The sequence below is a fragment of the Clytia hemisphaerica genome, unplaced genomic scaffold (assembly GCF_902728285.1).
Source record: "Clytia hemisphaerica strain Z4C2 unplaced genomic scaffold, Clytia hemisphaerica genome assembly, whole genome shotgun sequence".
In the NCBI taxonomy this organism is placed as follows: Eukaryota; Metazoa; Cnidaria; class Hydrozoa; order Leptothecata; family Clytiidae; genus Clytia; species Clytia hemisphaerica.
The window spans coordinates 377,766-396,731 of record NW_027104290.1 but is presented as its reverse complement, the minus strand read 5'-3'; the positions used below and the strand labels follow the sequence as shown (position 1 = coordinate 396,731).

The 18,966-nt window shown below is 33.8% G+C and overlaps 2 protein-coding genes across 2 annotated transcripts in view; one reads left to right on the top strand and one right to left on the bottom strand.

The window, feature by feature from the left end:
• The window catches only part of LOC136817073 (double-strand break repair protein MRE11-like), a 28,325-nt gene extending 17,209 nt beyond the window's left edge, over positions 1-11,116 (bottom strand). Inside the window, exons 1-7 of the mRNA XM_067073416.1 lie at positions 11,021-11,116; positions 2,768-2,802; positions 2,218-2,318; positions 1,870-2,030; positions 1,233-1,320; positions 750-1,006; positions 3-191 (exon numbers count right to left, since the gene is read on the bottom strand). Of these exons, the coding sequence (XP_066929517.1) occupies positions 3-191; positions 750-1,006; positions 1,233-1,320; positions 1,870-2,030; positions 2,218-2,318; positions 2,768-2,802; positions 11,021-11,046 (857 nt within the window). The 5' untranslated portion in view covers positions 11,047-11,116. The remainder of the gene's footprint in view (positions 1-2; positions 192-749; positions 1,007-1,232; positions 1,321-1,869; positions 2,031-2,217; positions 2,319-2,767; positions 2,803-11,020) is intronic.
• Positions 11,117-14,600: 3,484 nt separating this feature from the next.
• Positions 14,601-17,619, top strand: LOC136817074 (uncharacterized). Its single transcript, XM_067073417.1, has 4 exons — positions 14,601-14,783; positions 15,180-15,243; positions 15,538-15,699; positions 16,057-17,619. The coding sequence occupies exons 1-4, from the start codon at positions 14,664-14,666 to the stop codon at positions 16,341-16,343; spliced, it is 633 nt and encodes a 210-aa protein (XP_066929518.1). The 5' UTR covers positions 14,601-14,663; the 3' UTR covers positions 16,344-17,619.
• The last annotated feature ends 1,347 nt before the right edge of the window (positions 17,620-18,966 follow it).

Here is an 18,966-nt window from a genome sequence, read left to right as displayed (position 1 = left end):
ACTTTTGTTCTGACTCTCCTTCAGACAGAGAAGTTGCGATGCTCGATCCAGGTTGCGTGACAAAGAAATTCTTTCCAGATTCGGATGCAACTGGTGTGATCAAACACTCGTGCTCATGCCCCCATACAACAAGATCTAAAAACTCATCCAAGAAACTTTCTGGAATGTGATTCTTTGGACCATGTTTCGCTCTAAAGAGAATTAAGAATAGTTGAAAAAATAATTATTAGGAATAGACTTGTTGGTTGAAAGTAGATACAAATATAGTTTAGAAAATCATCATTCAGGGAAAATATACAAAATCATAGTAAAACTCGACCATACCCTATATTCTCTAATACTTTATCGGCCAAAACTAAATTTTGGCCGACTAAACATTTGGGCCAAATTAAAAGTTTATAATTAAGTTTTCCTTAACACACTTTTTATATCGGTATTACTTTAACAAAGAATTTACGAATAAATCGGTCTTAATTGTTAGACGGCCCTTAGTGACTAAATTTTGACGAGGTGACTAAAATAAGGCCGACTAAAATTAAGGCCGACTAAGTTTTGGCCGATAAGGTATATTATAGAGGTTAATTACTGTCTTAGGTATGACAGTGGTGTGGAACAAAGCTAATTGTGTTAACTTAATGTTGACCAAAAAAAAAAAGAGCTAAAATTTGGAGAAACTTTCAAAAGTAGGGTAGGTATATACATATGGAAATAAAAAGAGCTTTATCGAGTAAAATATCAAGAAATCACACCTGTTTTGATGTATAACAAAGATATTGAACCAGGAATCAGGTTCTTCTCTAGGTCTCAACATGTGAACATTCTTCAAACAAAATGTCTTATACAATCGTTCGTCGCGCATTGACCCAAGACCATATAATGCTAGCTTAGTATCTCCTTTCTTTAGTAAGACTGGCGTCATGTCTATCTTATCACAGTTTTCGGCTTTTCCGAAATGATTTAAAACACCAGCTGCACTTAGGATGTCAATTGCACTCAAACTGCCCTCCTAAAAATAAATATCAAAAACATCATTGGCATTATTGTGGAGGTAAAAATATGTCAACATTTCAAACTTTCAAAAAAGGGCTCCCATTTTTAGCCTCATATTTTTTGGGAAGGACTTCATTATCAAAGCTTTCTTAGGTACGAGATTAGTTTAAAATGTTTCAAGTCTTTCAAAATTCTATGCTAGAATAATTATATTGAAAAACAACAACAATAAATGAACATACCCCAGTTGGATCATCATGGTTTCCATGAACAGAAAACAATGGATATGCAACATTCAAATTCGGATCCAAATAGTTGGCATGTTTGAAACTAAAACAATAAAACAACAGACTTTGTGTGTAAGTATTCATAGGTTACTTCTTAGATGGACTAGAAAAAGTATTCTCTCTTCAAGCTATATATTTTTGGATTGGGAATGAGAAAAATAAGCTTTATTAATAATTTCTTTTGACAATAGTAACCACCGTTTGACTGATAATATGATTAATATGACTGATGACCTTTTTGGTGGTTTGGGCTCAAAAAGCAGTACCGTTTATTCAAGCAATCAATATAATTTCAAATAATATGAGTTTGAATGGGTCCTCCAAAACTTGAAGAAATTTGAAAAGTTTTTATTACTTGTAGCACCATTTTCCTACGATTTTCTCGATTTTCTCATAAAAAAGTTTTTTGTCAGTGGTGTACTTGTTTCGAGCTCAGCCTAAATTTTGATACTTAAATCCGGTGATACTTAATGGCTCTGATAAGCAACACAGTCAGAAACATTCGTTAGGGGTGGTGGTCTGAAAGCCTGTATTATTTTTGAAAAAGTTAACTATTTCTTACTTAAAACTTGTAAAAACTATTTTTATTTACTCGCAATGTGCAAAATTGACTTCAGCATCACTCATGAATTCCAATAGACAATCTTTGTCACCTAGACAATATTTACGTAAAAGAGACAATGTCCTGTGGATGGTATGTCGAGATGGTTTATTTTCATGGAAAAGATCACCGCCAAGTAGAATCATGTCAACCTGAAAGATATGAAGAAACTTTTGTTTTCTTTTTTCCTTTTTCTGTTTATATTATCTCATTACGCAAAAAATCCTTTCATACTGAAAAATAAGTAGTTTTTTACATAAAATATTTCAAGTGGCTATTTGTAAGTTTATCTGGTAAAAGTGTATAAAGAATGACTGTTTTAAAATATTTATATAGTACCTTTTCCTTTTGTGCCAGCTGAAGTATTTCCTCAAACGAGACAAATGAATCATTTTGGCGTATAGGATCTTTCTCGGCATAACCAATGTGACAGTCAGTTGCTAAAAATACGAAAAAAGTAAAAGCACAAAGTACAGAATATAATATATTGCTTTAATAAATACACAAGTTATAATGTTGTTCTTATAAAAACTTTCAGTTAGAAATTCATCATTTTTAAGGATTAATCGATTCAGAACCTAATTTAAAAAACATTTTAAAAACAAAAGCAATGCTTTAGGATAAATTTGGGCAGGGATTTAAATTCCGCGGATTTTGCCGATTTGGGTGTCATTCCATGTCCCAGAGAAATTTGGAAAAGTCTTATCCGCAAATTTTTTTTTGAACAAACTCAAGAAAATGTCAGATATAATTACTGTTAAAATATAACTGGCATCAAAGAATTGCTAAAAATGGGTATTTTAACAACAAGTATCTATAATAGCAAAACCTTAAAATTTCCCTGGTGATGAGCTCAACTGCAAAAATTTAAAGTAAATTTTTAACTTACCAAGTAAAATCTTTAAAACGTTTGATTCGTCAACACTGAAATTTAAAAACAAGAACATTATATCAACAATGGAACAATGAATAGCTTCATCATGATGTGTGAAGTCTTAAGTTTCACCTGTGTTATTGTCAAATAAGAATTGGCATTGACATGAAGTCTCAAGTCTCTGCTTTATTTTTTTATCATGCCATTTCTCAATCCTTCCTTTAAGAAAGTAGAAAAATTGAAATAAAGATTTTATCTGTTTAATTTGTTTTTTTCTAAGCTGTTAGGGACCATATCTGATATTTCCAGGACATTAGAGGCTGTTCTGTTCCTCTCTTATTCTTTTATCTATGAATTGTAGCGGGAAACATGACCGCCAGAGTTAATGGCAGATGAAAGTTTTTTTTAAGATATGTCCAGTTATAACATGGTAGAATAAACTAAATAAGGAAAGGGGGTATTTTTTAGTAACACAATTGCAGGTCTTTTTTATAAACATATAAAAATCCAAAAACTGACTGATGCTTAGATCGCAAGATAGACAAGGTTAAAAAATGCTTCTCCTAGGCAAAAGTTTAGGGAAATTCTGAAAATCCTTAAAATCCAAGCCAAAAAAAAAGCTTTAATCAGAAAATGTAGACTCTATATGTTAACATAATGCTTAATTTTTTTGCCATATTTGAGCCTAGCATATGTTTGTAAAATTGCAATGCTTATATTAATTGTTATCAGTATTTTGTTGAATTGAGGGAAAAAGTAAACGCAAGACAGAAGGTTTGGTTGTGTTGATATGGTATGTTTTTATTCTATTCGAACTAATGCTAGAAAAGACCAAAGAAGCCCTGACATCACAGCGATTGAAATGAAAAATAGGGAGCCGTATGTGCGTGCGTAGCAACTTAAGAAGATTTTTCAAATTTTAATATTTTTTTCAAAACCTATCCTATCCACAACCAACCCTGGTCACTGGCTTATGCTTGTTTTAATAAAGACTGAAGACCACACTTAAGCTTTCACACATTAGGTAAGCCCTGGACATGAGGTATTACTTTACTTTTTATATACTTCTACCACGTCCAACCTTTCCGTTATCATATCCAAAGGGTCCTGTGGCTGGTCAACCAGGCATTTTGCTAAATCCTGAGAAGCAGCTGCACATGACAGTGAATGGTTTCCCATGTGCAGCTGATCAGGTATCATTTATCCTGAATTATCTGCTTTTGTCTTCCAACTAATCGTTCAACTAGTACCCTGTTGGCAACGAACTACAACTTCTGCTGAAGTTACTAAGTTAAGTACCTACCCAGTCTTTAGTTTGGTGCTATTTGCTTGCAGCCATGCTGAATCGACAAAACTGCATGGAATGTGGCATAAGTCGAGCTCATTAACAGTTGGAAGCAGGCGCCTGCTGAGCTAGCAGAAGTTTAAGAGGTCAGCAATGAAACCATTAGAAACTGCATCAGACTTTACGATGCAGAAAAGCCAACAAAAGACAACATAAAATCATTGAAATCATGCTGATAGGATCCCATTATGGAAATATTGAATTTCCTGTCGAAAAATCAATATTATGAACAAAGACGAAGCAATTGAAATATTATGTGTGGTTATACAGAGCTATTTTCCAGATATATGCTAAATATGCAACCAGTCATACAGAATTAAAATACATGACAGCTCACTCCTAAAATACGGCTCCTGCGGACAAGAAGTCCACCAACCATGCTATCTAGAATTATTAAAGGGCATGAACTTGATTGAACAAGATTTAGTATTGAGGGACTTGATATATCAAATACCTGGTATGATTTACCTTTGTCATCAGTGTCAGGAAAATACAATCCACTTTCCACACAAAAGAACCAAAGCTTCAAATATCAGCATCAATAATGTCAAAAGTAATTCTGAAACACCTACACAACACCTGACACCACAATTGTCATGATCTCTCCTAAACAAATACCTGCACCCTCACCTACCAAAAGTATTACTGACATCTCATCAGCCACTTCATTACCCTCTAAACGGCGACGGCGAAGGTCCCTCGCTGCAATTCCAAGGGACTGCTCAATGCCACAAATCCCACATACACCAAATGCTACTGTCAACAACAACAAAATCCAAAACCAACCCAAAATCAAGTAGAAACCTCGATGATGTTGATCTAGGAAGAACAGATTTCATGAAGAAAAGATTTCTTGGAGAGCTTGAGAACAATACAAAGCTCACATCAGAAACTGCAGGGGCCCCTCATGCCTCTGACAAATCTAAAGATCCAAAACCAGACACTGAAAACACCTTTAACCTGCCGATTTTATGTTAAAGGTAAATGCAAGCCACGGTATTTGAGGTAAAAACTGCCAATACAACCACCCAAAAGCTTGCACCAAACTCATGAAATATGGAAAAAAGGGCCCAAGGGGTGTAATGCTGGAACTAAATGCTCCAAATTCCACCCAAGAATTTGCTCCTCTTCAATCAAAAGCGGTATGCTTCAACACCCATTGCACTTTTGCTCATGTCAAAGGAATGCAAAAAAGACCAGAACCTCGAACAAAGAATCAAGGTGAAACAAATGATTCCTTGGATTTTCTCAAAGTCCTCGAAAACTTTTGTCTACAAATGATCTCGTTCATTAACAAAAGTCTCAAACCACCACGACACATCCTTCTCTCCAAAATGTTCCAACAAACACAAGAAATGTCCAGGCTACACAACAAACAACATCTACTACAGGAAAACCTTCCCCCAATACACCAACCAGCAGCTTTCCTGCACTGACGACTTTTGCTTTCTTGAACATACAATGTCTATGTCCTCAAACTGCACCATCTTGTGTTCCTTATATCAGAGATATTTTGACAATTGAAAATAACATTTTTATTGGATAAACAGAAACTTGGCTATCATCTTACCACAAAGCTGGAACTGGAAATCAAAGGCTACACTTTACATAGAAAGGAACGTGATCGTGCAAAAGCCAGACAAGGTTAGTGGTGGTGTTGCCTTCTACCTGAAGTATGACAACTCTCCTTTGTTCAAGCCCCTACTTGAATTTTCAAATGGTATTAATGAAGGACTTCTTCTTTACTCAACATTATAATTGGCATCTTATATAAACAGCCAAAAAACCCAAACCACAAATCAGACGCACCAAAATTAACAGAGCTGATAACATCAATAGTATCAAAGATTGAAACAATCAATGGTTACTGTCATATCCTTTACATTTGCAGTGATTTTGATATTCCACATACACTATCAAATCAACAGTATATACCTACAGTGAGCTGTAATAGATCACTCTTAAAAACTTTGGATGACTTCTCACTCCAGTTCAATCTCTCTCAAATTGTAAATAAACTCACGCACACTAACGGGAATATTTTAGATTTTCTTTTGACAAATAACACAGACATGATTTTTAACTACCAAACAACACCTACTATATATTCAGATCACTTCAACATTCAACTCTTACAGTGAAAAAATAGATGGGGAAAAATTAATGAAACTTTGGATGATATTGATTGGGACAATATTTTAAAAACTTCTGACTCTAACCCTGATGAGCAATATAATGTATTCATCAAGAAATGCATTGACGTTATCACCTCAAACAGCATTCCACTTTGAAAGCCAATAAAGAAAAAGATTGTTCCACGCAATTGTCGTATTTTTATGTGAAAAAGAAAGAAACTGAAAAAAAGAAAACCAAACAAAGACACAAGGTCAAAACTAATCGATATTGAGCTAAAATTGAAAACCAGTTATACAAACGAAAGGCACAATCAAGAGCTATATGCAATCTCAAAAATAAAAGTGAGCCCCAAGTTCTTCTACTCTTAATGCAAAAAAGATTTTCTCAAACCAAACCTAAAGTTGGACCGTTATTGGATCCTGCTACAAATAAGCTAACAGACAACAATCTTCAGATAGCCAATATACTTCAAGACCAATACATCTGTATATTGGTCTATACGCCTATACGTACGTATACGCCAGTCTCAACCCTTCACAAGTGGCTGAGAAATTTAATCATGTTGACTTCACAGAGGAAGATTTCATTAGAGAAATAACCCTCTCTCCGAACTCAGCTCCTGATCCAGATGGATTTCCAGTTATGTTTCTCCTTAAAGCTTTTTTCACATACATAAAATTTTACCTAAGACCTTGAAGGGTGGGGAATTTACCTAACCAGACGGTACTAATCAATAAATTCGATAATCGGAGTAATCAATAATGATCGAAGTAATCGAACAACCGCTTATCGATTAATAATTGAATGTGGAGTACCAAAATTTAAAAAAAATTGTGAGTATTCGTACACTTTCTTAACAATCCTACGAAGACTTGATAACTGTTTGAGTACTTTGATTGTTATTGATTACTTTCGATAAATTTGACAACTTCGATACCCAATTGATTACTTCGATTACTATGATATATCTTTAAGAAAAACCAAAAAAACTGACCTGAAACCAAAGCACAAAAAAGATTGCCCCCTTATTTCCCAGCCATTCCCCCCGCCATTTTGTGTGCCTTCGCCCTGGGTTTCCTGAAGTAACTCATATCGCGCATTTTGATTGGTAAGAGAAAAGGAAAGTGGTTTTCGCGCATGAATTGCGTGTTTTAATTCAGTGTAGCTGGAACCTCGATATTCCAGGATTAGAAAAAGCTATACCTGTTATCTATTTTCTTTAAAGAATCAACAAGCCATCAACATCGATAAATTCCACACATTTCCTCAGAAACTTTTAAAATCATCTGCCATTATGACTTTCTTGAAGCCGTTCCGAAATGAACCAATCGGGTTATGTATCGGAATTCCTATGGGAGTTCTTTTCCGAAATTTGTAAAATAGCTAAGTCGGCCAAAAAACTTTTCCCGGGGGTTTGAGGCAAAACAAAACTGATATCATTTGTTTTTTATTTAACCATACATTTAAATTTGGGCTCATAAATACTTAAATAAATAAGTTAATAATATTCAATATACTATTTGTATCTCTTAGAAAATAAACACTTACAGAAAGACATTGTTTATCATTTGAAATACCCCCCGTATTTGGACCATTCTATTGTGGGCGCAAAATAGGGCGGAAATTAAGTAGCACCCTCAGTGCAAGATTGCCGCCTCATCTTTATTCGCCCGCGCGAAAATGCGAGCTAATCATTTTTTTCTCGCGCGCTCGAGGGGAAAAGGAAAGTGATCGATATTCTTTGAAGGAAAAACGTCAGAAACAAACCCAAAGACCAAAAGATGTATTTTGTTGTTGAGAATCGATCCTGTGAAGATGAAAAAATTTTTGCTTTGCGTTTTTTTCGGAACGCTGAAAAACTCTAATTTCGATCTTCCTTTAAGGTAAAGAGGTTGCGAGATTTGGGTTAGCGAGGCAAAAATTGCTAAAAAGCTGGTAAAATCGTAATCCTCAAAAATCAAGTTCCAGCCTCACTGTAATTGGCCGAAGTAAACTTGGTTTCAGATATGCGCTGCTACTGGAAACATCGTCGCTGTAAAATAAGAGTGCCTTATGTCCATTTTTGACATTTTGAGGAAATAGCATTCGAGGGTGGTAACGCCAAAACGCCCAATATGATCAGCCAACAGAAGGCGAGTTTGTTGCCGCGTGCAAGTTACGTCATCATGCACTCCACCGTAGGCATAGAGAAAGCGCAAGCGACATTTCACAATTATATATAAGAATATCTTATGTGCTTAATTCTATTTGATTTTGAGAGCTTCATTGAAGATGAAGAAGTAGAAAGCTAAGAAATGCGCTTGTTAATTTTGTTTAAATGGGTGTGTTCTCTATCATTATTGAAAGTTGGAGAAATTTCTACCAGCGCAGATATTTTTTACAGCCAATTAAGGGCAGTCTGCTTATACTTACTATGTTTGCTACATCGTCTAGGCAAAAAACGGTAAAAATTTTTTTTTTTATTGTGACCGCGTACAGGAACTCGCCAAATGTTCCGAACTAACTGTTTACCGTGAGTGGTCCTAAATCCGACAGCCCTGCCTAAATCCGATGGGGTCTGTCAAAGATACAAACTAAAATAAAAACAAACCTTTCGCTGTGACGCAATCGCAATGATATGAAGATACCAAAATGTCAACTAAACTGTGAGATTTGATACACTGAACCAATTGAACCAAAACATTAATTGCTTCTTATACAAAACATAATTTTTTATTGCAAAATTGTTAATGTCTTAAACACGAGCAACGGATTCAGAATAATAGAGGTACTGTAATTATTTTTACAACTCACACACACTTTTTTTATCACATTAATAGACATCTTGACATTTTAGTCATTTGTTAGATGTTTTTTTTCGAGAGTTGCAATATAGTTTATTGTTCAACTTGGAGAAGGAATGTTTGTAAACAAAAAAATTTTTTTTCATAGCAGCTGTTTGGGGGGTCGGATTTAGGCAGGGCTGTCGGATTTAGGACCACTCACGTCACGGTATTGCCTTGTATTTTTTCTAGTTCAACTGTCTGCTATGGCGCGCGGAAGCGCCAATAAATACTATCTTGTTTAAAACAATACTATCTTTTTAAAACATACTATCTTCGTTTAAAAACATACTATCATTTTTTAAACAATACTATCTACGTTTAAAAACATACTATCTTTTTATAAACAATACTATCTACGTTTAAAAATATACTATCTTTTTAAAACAATACTATCTTCGTTTAAAAACATACTATCTTTTTAAAACAATACTATCTTCGTTTAAAAACATACTATCTTTTTAAAACGATACTATCTTCGTTTAAAACATACTATCTTTTAAAAGAATACTTTGTTTTTTAAAAACATACCATCTTCGTTTAAAAACATACGAGGCCCGGAAAACCCGAGTTACAAAAACTCGAGTTACAAAAACCCGAGTTACAAAAACCCGAGTTACGACGAATGTGACGTCATAAGTCTCAAATTATGACGTCATAAGTAAGTCATTTCTCAAAGTTTTTTACTGTTGTTTTGTAACTCGAAATATTTTTTTTAAATTTTGTCTTAGAGTTACCTAACTCGAAAATAAATTTTAAATTTCATTTAAAAACAAGAAACTTACGGTTTGAAAAGCCGAGTTAACAGTTTAATGAGGGAAAATATATATTTTTTAAATGTCGAGTAAGGTTTTGTCTCTTTTACCCAAATCATAGGGGCTACGGTGGAGAGTGGGTAACCTGGGGTAGAGTGACACACACATTGAACGCAATATAGCAGCGTTTCAAATAAACATGGCGTTAAGGAGGAGGGGAAGCCCAACCAAAATCATTAACGAGGAACAAGTTGCTGGTTTAAAAAAGGATTGGATTCAACGCCCCTTAGCAGGAAAAATTTGACCAAATTTCGATCTTCCAGGGGGTAGAAAGTTGAAATTTTCCTATCCTATTTTTCCGACCCTTAGTGGGACTGAAATTTAATTTTCTGATTTTTCCGACCCTAGCGGGAGTTTGGAAATCCAAAAAAGCTACCCTTAAGGGCGGCACCTACCGTACCCTCCATTTGCCTAAATACCCCCACCCCGGGTGCGGAAAGCACGCATGCGCACAGTTGGAAATTCGATAAGCGAGACAAGAAAGATTTATATTATTATAACTCGGAATTTTTTATAATCAGTCAAATTAGTTGATCTATAACTCGACAACCGTAACTCGGCCCTATTGAAGATAGAAGAAAAGTTTCGATTTCGATTTTGGATGTAAGTATCGGTTCAAATATGATAGTTTCTTTTTAAATGAAATAGTATGTTTTTAAACGAAGATAGTATGTTTTTAAAGAAAGATAGTATTGTTTTAAAAAGATAGTATGTTTTTAAACGAAAATAGTATGTTTTTAAAAAAAGATAGTATTGTTTTAAAAAGATAGTATGTTTTTAAACGAAGACTGACGAAGATAGTATTGTTTTAAAAAGATAGTATCGTTTTAAACAAGATAGTATTGTTTTAAACGAGATGCTATTGTTTGAAACGAGATGCTATCGTTTTAAACGAGATAGTATCGTTTTAAATGTGATAGTATCGTTTTAAACTAAAGATAGTATCGTTTTAAACGAGATGGTGTTGTTTTAAAAAGATCGTATTAAATGGCGCTTCCGCGCGCCATAGTCTGCTGGTAGTAAAATAAAAGAGGTTTCAGATATCTTTGAAATCTTTCATATTTGAGAATCTTTATTAAACTACTTAAATCCCTATAAAAAGGTTTTTTGGAAGATCTTTTTTCTCAGAAAAAGTAATTAAAATTGTTACCTTTCACCGTCGACTTCGGTCGCCATCTTTATTTCTTTTCCCGCTCAAACTTGCTGAATCGGCATATTTCACAAAAATAGATAAAGTTGTGGAGCAATCTGCGTTATCACATGACAAAACAAACAAAATGGTAGATTTTTCAGGCCCAATCGAGAAAAATTGAAGTCAGGGTATGGAAATTCATTTTCATGAAAAAAAAAGTAGCCATATATTTTGAAATCAAGGTAAGTGACTTGCTTGGAAAACTGGGGATGAAAACTCCATTTCCATTACAACAATAACACATGAAGGCAGTCTTGGTCTAAACATTAAAAAAGCAGTGTAGCCTATTGGGCTTGGTTTTGGGGTACCCGTTTTTTGCCCAAAATTCTGAAGGCTAATGCCTTAAACCACTTAAGTTGTGAAAATACAATATATACCAAGTCATCTTTGAAAGAAAGTACTGAAATCTACTTCTGTTTATTGGGTGGAGCCACAGAATGTTGCCATGTTTCAAAATTCTGAATGTGAGAATGTGATACCGTCATCTGCTCCAACTTGGGACTATCTTACGCAACATTGGACGGCCATTCTACCACCATTTCACCGAACCTCTAAAGTCATTTGATTTGAGTTCAATGAACCGCGTATTAAAAAATACACGATTTCCCTTTCGATTTTACAGTAAGTGAAAATACAGACCAGATATGCAACAGTCCCATGTTTCGACCAATTGTCCCAAGTTAGAGCAGTTGACGTTACCAATGACCAAAGTAACAGATAAAACTTTTTACCATACCTAAGTGGATTAAATTTTTCATGGATTAATTTTTGCATTTTCAAAAAAATCTAAAATCTCAAAATTGGTCAAAACCTCTAGCAGTCAGTCTGGGAAATCCTCTCAATTGCACGCTTATGTTCCGAGGCCGTAAGCGCGCAATTGCACGGTTATATCAAAATGGCAGAATTTTTAAGCGTGTAATAACACGCTTATCGAAATTGTTCTGAAACGGGCGGTAAGCGGTAAGCGTGCAACTGCACCCTTTATGACCTTTATTATCCTGACACGCAATTCCTTCCGAAAGCTCTGTTGAATTTCAAAAGCCTAGGGCAGTTTTACTCAGAATTTATCGTAGAAGAAGATTCCGTAAAAATGGATTGCCCGTTAAACCATGCCTTTGCCCGAACTAGAGAATTCTGAACCCCTTGAAATCCCTAAGCAATTTCAACCGGGGCGGGAGCGGGCGTAAATTATAACCATGCAATTGCGCGCTTACGCCCTCGGAACATAAGCGTGCAATTGAGAGGATTTCCCAGACTGGCAGTCAGGAACAGTTGCCCTATTAGGAGACGTCTCTTAATCAAGAGACCCGTCTCCTAATCAGGAGGTTCACGTCTCCTAATTAGGAGACAGGTGTAATTATCTTGTGAACGAAGAAACTGCGGATAATTTGGTTGCTCCCATTGGAAAGAGCACAAAAAATTTATTCCATATGGTGATTTTCAGAAAAATCCACCGGTGGAATCAATCACAATTCTAATAATCCATAAGAACCAATCAATAGTAAGAATCTGTCTTCTGAACAAAACCGTCTCAAAAAGAAAAATGGCGGACATGAAAAAAATCAAGAGGGGCTTTGTTGTAGTGCTTTATATTAGGATTGTGATCGATTGCACCGAGAAATTTTGATAATTTTTTTAAAACTTTACCAATTCGAGGCTGCTCCTTCCATTAAAACTAGTTTCAAAATGCGCGGAAAAGCCTAAAGCCCTTAAAATTGAAATCAAAGTTTTATGTCTCCTAATCAGGAGGCGTCTCCTAATAAGGCGATTGTTCCTGAGTGTCTAGAAAAACAAAGAAATAGGGTGAAAAAGAGGTCGCTTTGTGAAATTCTAGATTCTTGATAGTTTGGTAAAAAATGTCCACGCTAAAATTAATCCACATAGTCCTCATGCCAGGGGTAAAACTTTGAAAAAATATTTCAATCATTCATTGGGCTATTCCAGAAAATGTCCGTACATGGGGGGTGGAGGATATATTGTCCAGGGGGATCAAGAAGGGTTTTGTCCAGGGGGTAAATATTTTCATTTCATTATTTTGATGCTGGGGAGTTTAATTCTTCAAAACAATATTGTGTCTAGCAAAAAGTCTATTAAACATGACATCTAGCTAATAGTATAATTTTGGCTTTAAAAGATGTATACTATTCTCAGCTTAGTTGCAAACAAACTCCGTAAAAACATGTTTGCCTTTGCCAAAGACTTTTCAAAATTCCCAAGGCAATAAAAATCTTTTGTTATGAAAGGCAAAAATGATAACATCTACATTATTCCAAAGAGTAATTAGAAATGACAAACTTTTCCTCTTTGTTTCGAACGTGCTATTTTTATCAAAACAATCAGGAACGACAAATTGCCGTTTTGAATGCAGGAAAAAATACTAGGAATAGGATCTGATTGGATGCGAAAAACGAGCTGCAACGAGAGTAGCCGAGATATCCAGCCCGTAAACTTTTTTTGATTTTGATATTTCTTATGTTTACGGTCTGGTTTACCTAGATTGTCTGCATTCTGATCTGAGGATGATTATGTGGATATTCTGATTGGTTGGGTCCAAGCGAGTCAGAGATCTGAATGGTGGCGCGCGTATAAGAAATTATGCGAGCCGACGTGAAGTGTCCGCCTAAGTATTTGGATAGATCGCGCGGGTGATCAGTAAGGCGTGTATGCTGCTTTGAAAATCTCCCTGATTTTTCTTCTTCGAAGCAAATAACAATAGAATGCCTAATTATCCCCTTGGGTGTTTAACCACGCATCCAAATAAAAATAACAATAATGGTAGGGAAGAAGTGGGAAGATCAAAACATCTGGTTGTTTTCTTTTCATACTTGCTTAGATATCTTGTTTTAATTTTCTTAATGACATGGTTGCACCGTGTAAAGAGCTAAAGGTATATCTTTATTTTGCTTCAATTCTTCTTTTCTGTTTGTATAAGTGTAGTGAAAACTCGTTGAACAGAGGTTAAACATTGATCACGTCTGACACTCTGGCTACATGACATCCCGATTAGGAAAAGGTCTATGAAAGGAATTCCTTGACTGTTACTGGAGAACTCATCTCTGGGCTTAAACATTAAACATCATTGCTATGGTAGGAGTTGATGCACATCTTTTTACTTGATTGATAACCAAAGTTTTAATCTCAAATTGTCTTCCCTAGAAAATTTGATTTTATTATACATACTTTCCACATTTATCAGAGTTGAATTTTTTTTCTGCTTTCTTAATGTTATAAGGAATATGAACTCTGTCGTGCTTAATATTATAGGGGACAGGTTAATCACAAATTTATATAGTTTAAATACATCTTGATCCATATGTAACCTTAGGCTCAAGAATATACCTTTTGCTAATCAGAATGCCATGTTGTATAATCAAAAACCCCAGCATCAAAACAATGATGGGGGAAATTAATGCACCTTTGTAATAATTATGTTATGTGTCATGGTTTTAATGCTTTAATGCTAATGATTAGTAAAAGTTTTATTCAACACAACATCTTGATTAGCAGAAAATTAAGAAAACTAATTCCAGTAGTTGTAAGATTTTTTCGTTTTATTTCAGTTTCAAAAGAATATATTCATAGATCTAAACTATGAAAAATAATGAGACTTTGGCTATCATTTCTATTCATCACATCAGTCCAGAGTGTTTTTACCTTTGGTGATACCCCAAATACAGTCGAGACATTGGATATTTCAAAATACATTGGGTCATGGTATCAGGTATTGCTTTGAAATTAGTTTGATGGGTTTAATTCTAGTGATTGCAATTTTTTGATTTATATAAGATCTTTATTTTCCAAACAGTTATTACCTTTTATTGTAACCAATTCTCAAGGAAACTAGCTACTGTAGTTCATGTTTTTGAGTTTACCATTGATGTTGGAAATAATTATGAAAATCCCTAGGAAGGCGCTGACCATTAAAATTATAGTTATAGTTTTGTTCCAAGTTAAAAGCATTTATCTAGTTGAATGCTTTTGATTTTTTAATACATATGCTTATTGATGAAACGCATTTTCCTCTATGTGAGTACTTAAAGTAACAACTGATTCAATTTGTTTGGAGCTATTTTACATCTGTATTCCATCGAAGATAATATTTTCTTTTCTATCCCAGGTACTTTACAACCAGTTTGTCGCCAAATCAAAAGAACCTGACCAATTATGTGTTGTGGTTAAATGTAAGAGTTTCTTATAATCGTTCCCAATATTTATTATAAGCTAAAGACAAATCTGGGTATGAAAACTACTGTAAATGCTGTGCTTAATAATTTAATGTTTATATTAACAAAATTTAGCCATAATTTTAAATAACATTTGTTTTTAATATGGTCCACTGAAAAGTGTAAAAAGTTAACTATGGGGTATATTGATGTTATGATGTGAAAGGGAGAAATTAATTGAGAAAGGATCTAGGTATTTTCCTCAGGTTAAGAAAATATAAGAAATTTTTTTTCAAATCTAAAAATCTTTAGATGTCGCTGTTGACAATTCATCATTTTCCAGTACACAATATTCAAGACGTCGAAGTCCCTTTGGTTCTGAAATGAAAACAGATGCAAAGATTGTTCGACCTGACATCAAAGATCCTGGTTCATTCCAGGTCTTGGTCAGTGGAGCACCTTATCCGGAACCATGTAAATTAAATATTTTCTTCTTTTCTTCTCTTTGTAAATCTTTGGACTGAATTTCAAAATACACAGCATAAAGTTAATACGAAAAAGTCTAATTCTCATGTACGTGAGATTTAGATCTGAAGAGTTTCAGAATGCATTCACTCCCTTTTAAGAACCTGAGACGTTGCAAATCCCTTTGTTTTCTAACTTTGAAATGCATGTAGTTCAATTTCTTTATATGTTAATATGATTTTGAGATTTTTCTGGATATCTTTCCAGGTATTTCTACTGACTGATTATCAATACTATTGTCACTACCTGATATGTGGAATATTTTTCATTTTTCTTTGAAATTTTATTTTTCTTTGTTTACTTTAGATTTGGTGATCAAACTTGGACCTGTAAACAAAGAGAGTGGACTATATGAATATTCTGTGGTCACAGATTCCAACGCTGTTTCATTGTATGTTTATGCACGTGACTTACACAAATTCCATCATATTTACAAAAAGGAAGTTGAACAGTTTTGTCATGATGCAGGATTTTCGAGTTATTTCAATCAGCCTTTAGAATCACCTCAACCTCCACCATGCAAATATTATGATGATGATAGGGAAAGGGATGTTGTTTTTGAGGATTTGCCACAAGTTATGGTACCTCCTTGATATTGATTATTTCAGACATCAACATATTTGCTGAGTCATATGATTACATGAATTGAGTTTGATTGAATAACACTTCTTGTTTCTTCGGATTATTGTTGTTAATCTGGCTGCACATAATGCTCAGATATTTTTCTCAAAATATACCAAACCGCCCCAAACCATCAGAATTTCTTTAATTGTGCGGTGCTATCACACTTAGATATCAAAACAATAATCGACAAATTTATCAAGGAATTGGCTCTTCCAGAAAATTGGGGGTAGAGGATATATTTTCCGAGGGTAGTAAAGTCTACAAAATTACCCTTGGCCGGGGTCAACTGATGCTTGTTCGGGAATTAGACCAGTTGTCCGAGGGGTCTGAAAAATGTCACAATGTTCTAAAAATGTTATATCCTCCATCCCTCATATATTCATTTTTTATGGAAGCACCCAATTTATTAAAGTTTACTTAAAGTTCGTTGAATTTATATTACTAGAATTGGAAATAATTCCTGACTATTACTAGAAATGGAAATTTATAACTGCAAACATATAATTAAAGACATCATGCACCATCAAATTTTTTCTTACCAATCCCTAAAAAATATATAAATATTTTAATGTAAAACTTATGGCTTCTGCTCAACCTCTAGCAAAAAAAAATTTCTTATAGGAATATATAGGAAGTATATCTATAGAGGTCTGCAATTCAGACTATGTAAAACTCACCTTCAGGCTGCTTCAGGCAATATCTAAGCTGCACGCATCCCTTCTGTTGTTTTGCTATAGGGGATGTTAATTGTGTATAAAATTCCTGTTCGAGAGTTATCCCAGTCTTTGTGTTTTTGAGGTGTATACTTTGTTTTTAGTAAAAGTCAAAACAAACACTCCATCTCAAACGATTACTGTAATATACCATATGCAAACTTGTCAATTTTTCTCCATTCCCTATAAATTGAAAAAGGTTACCCCAAATTTGGGGTAAGGTAACTCTCGGACAGAAATTGTATATACGACAAACATTTCCTGCTATATGAAAATCGATTTTGAGGATGCGCGCAGCCTTACCTAGGCAAATATCGCATTTATACAAATTGTGAGCTTTTCCAAAATATATACCTGTAGAAGATTTTAAACGATTAGACGATTTTTGACTTGAAATAAATCAGACTGGGTTATACTCCTTTTTACATTTTTCTACACGCAATCAAGATTTATTTAATTTATTTTTACAAGATTATTAGATTTTACACATTATTTTATAAAGAAAATCACTTGAATTAACTAACGAAACTTATGTGATAATTGTTTTAAATCATTTGATAACTATGCCGCTTGTGCTTTAATTTAAATTACCTATCTTTGTCTTGGAAAATCTTTTTAGATGCATTGATGATTCAGGGGGTCATTATTGCATCCCCTGTCTCACAGATCCAGATCGGGTGTAACTTTTTCCCACAGTTGGGGACGAAAATTTTTGTCAAAATCCAAATTTGAATAGAAATTCCATTGCTCCTAGGTCAAAAAATCCAGTGGGGATGGTTTTGGAGTGTAATTTTGTTCATTGAATTTCAATCGGTCGAACCAAGAAGTGTAAAGTTCTTTAAAGCTTTTTGACATCATACGGGTTTAAAGGAAAGAATATTATACCAAAAATATTTTGGGTTAATCTTTATATCTTTCCAATTTTGACAAAACAAAAAAAGTATGCAGAATAATATTATATCTTTAAAAAAATTATTACTAAAATTTTAAGATTTTATTACCGTTAAAGCTATATGTATAAACCAATAAAACTAATAAGAAATTAACAGCTTACATTACAAAATTTTTTTTTTTTAATTTTCAATTTGATAAATCTGTTAAAATAGTTCTTATTCTAACCAGTTCTAACGGCTATATTCATCGCATAAAGATTTTGCCAAAAAATCTTTCTTTAGTCCTGGGTATAACCGAATCTTTTGGCCTATCCATTTTCCAAAGTCAAGATTATGATTTTTTGAAATATTTGAATTTTTTATTTTTCAAGCGTGAACTTTCAAGCCGTTGGATCTAAAATAAAGAATAATTTCTACAAATATTCGCTTTAAAATACTTTAATATAGTGTATAAAAATGAAATTCAACTTAATTACAACAAATTTTAAAAGATAAATTTAATAAGAGACTTTTCTATTGATACCATTAGGATAATTATCATCATTTTAAATTTAAGCTATATCAAATAATTTTTTTACAGGATAAAATCAAAATTCAAAAACTTATTGCTTTTAGAACATTATACTGCTAAAACATAAAAACTTTTGGTTTTAAGTAAATACAGTATTTGATTTGATAAATATAATCAATTCTGTTTTTCTCTAATTCAAGATTAATCTTGTGATATACAGTACCAAGATTGACCACTCAAGAAATTATTTATAATTCTTTACTTAGACGAGAGAATCCCTGTTAGATAACTAGTAAATACAATAATAAAATGAACAGTCAAAAAAACCTATTCGAGCAACAACAAATATCAAAATTTGCTGATAAGGAAAATTTTTTCTAAATTGTCTAGCCTCTAGTTTCATATGGCTTAGTAAATTGACGTCTATACTTGGTTTAAAATGCTTTCTGGGTTAGAGTCAATGAAAGAGGCCCAT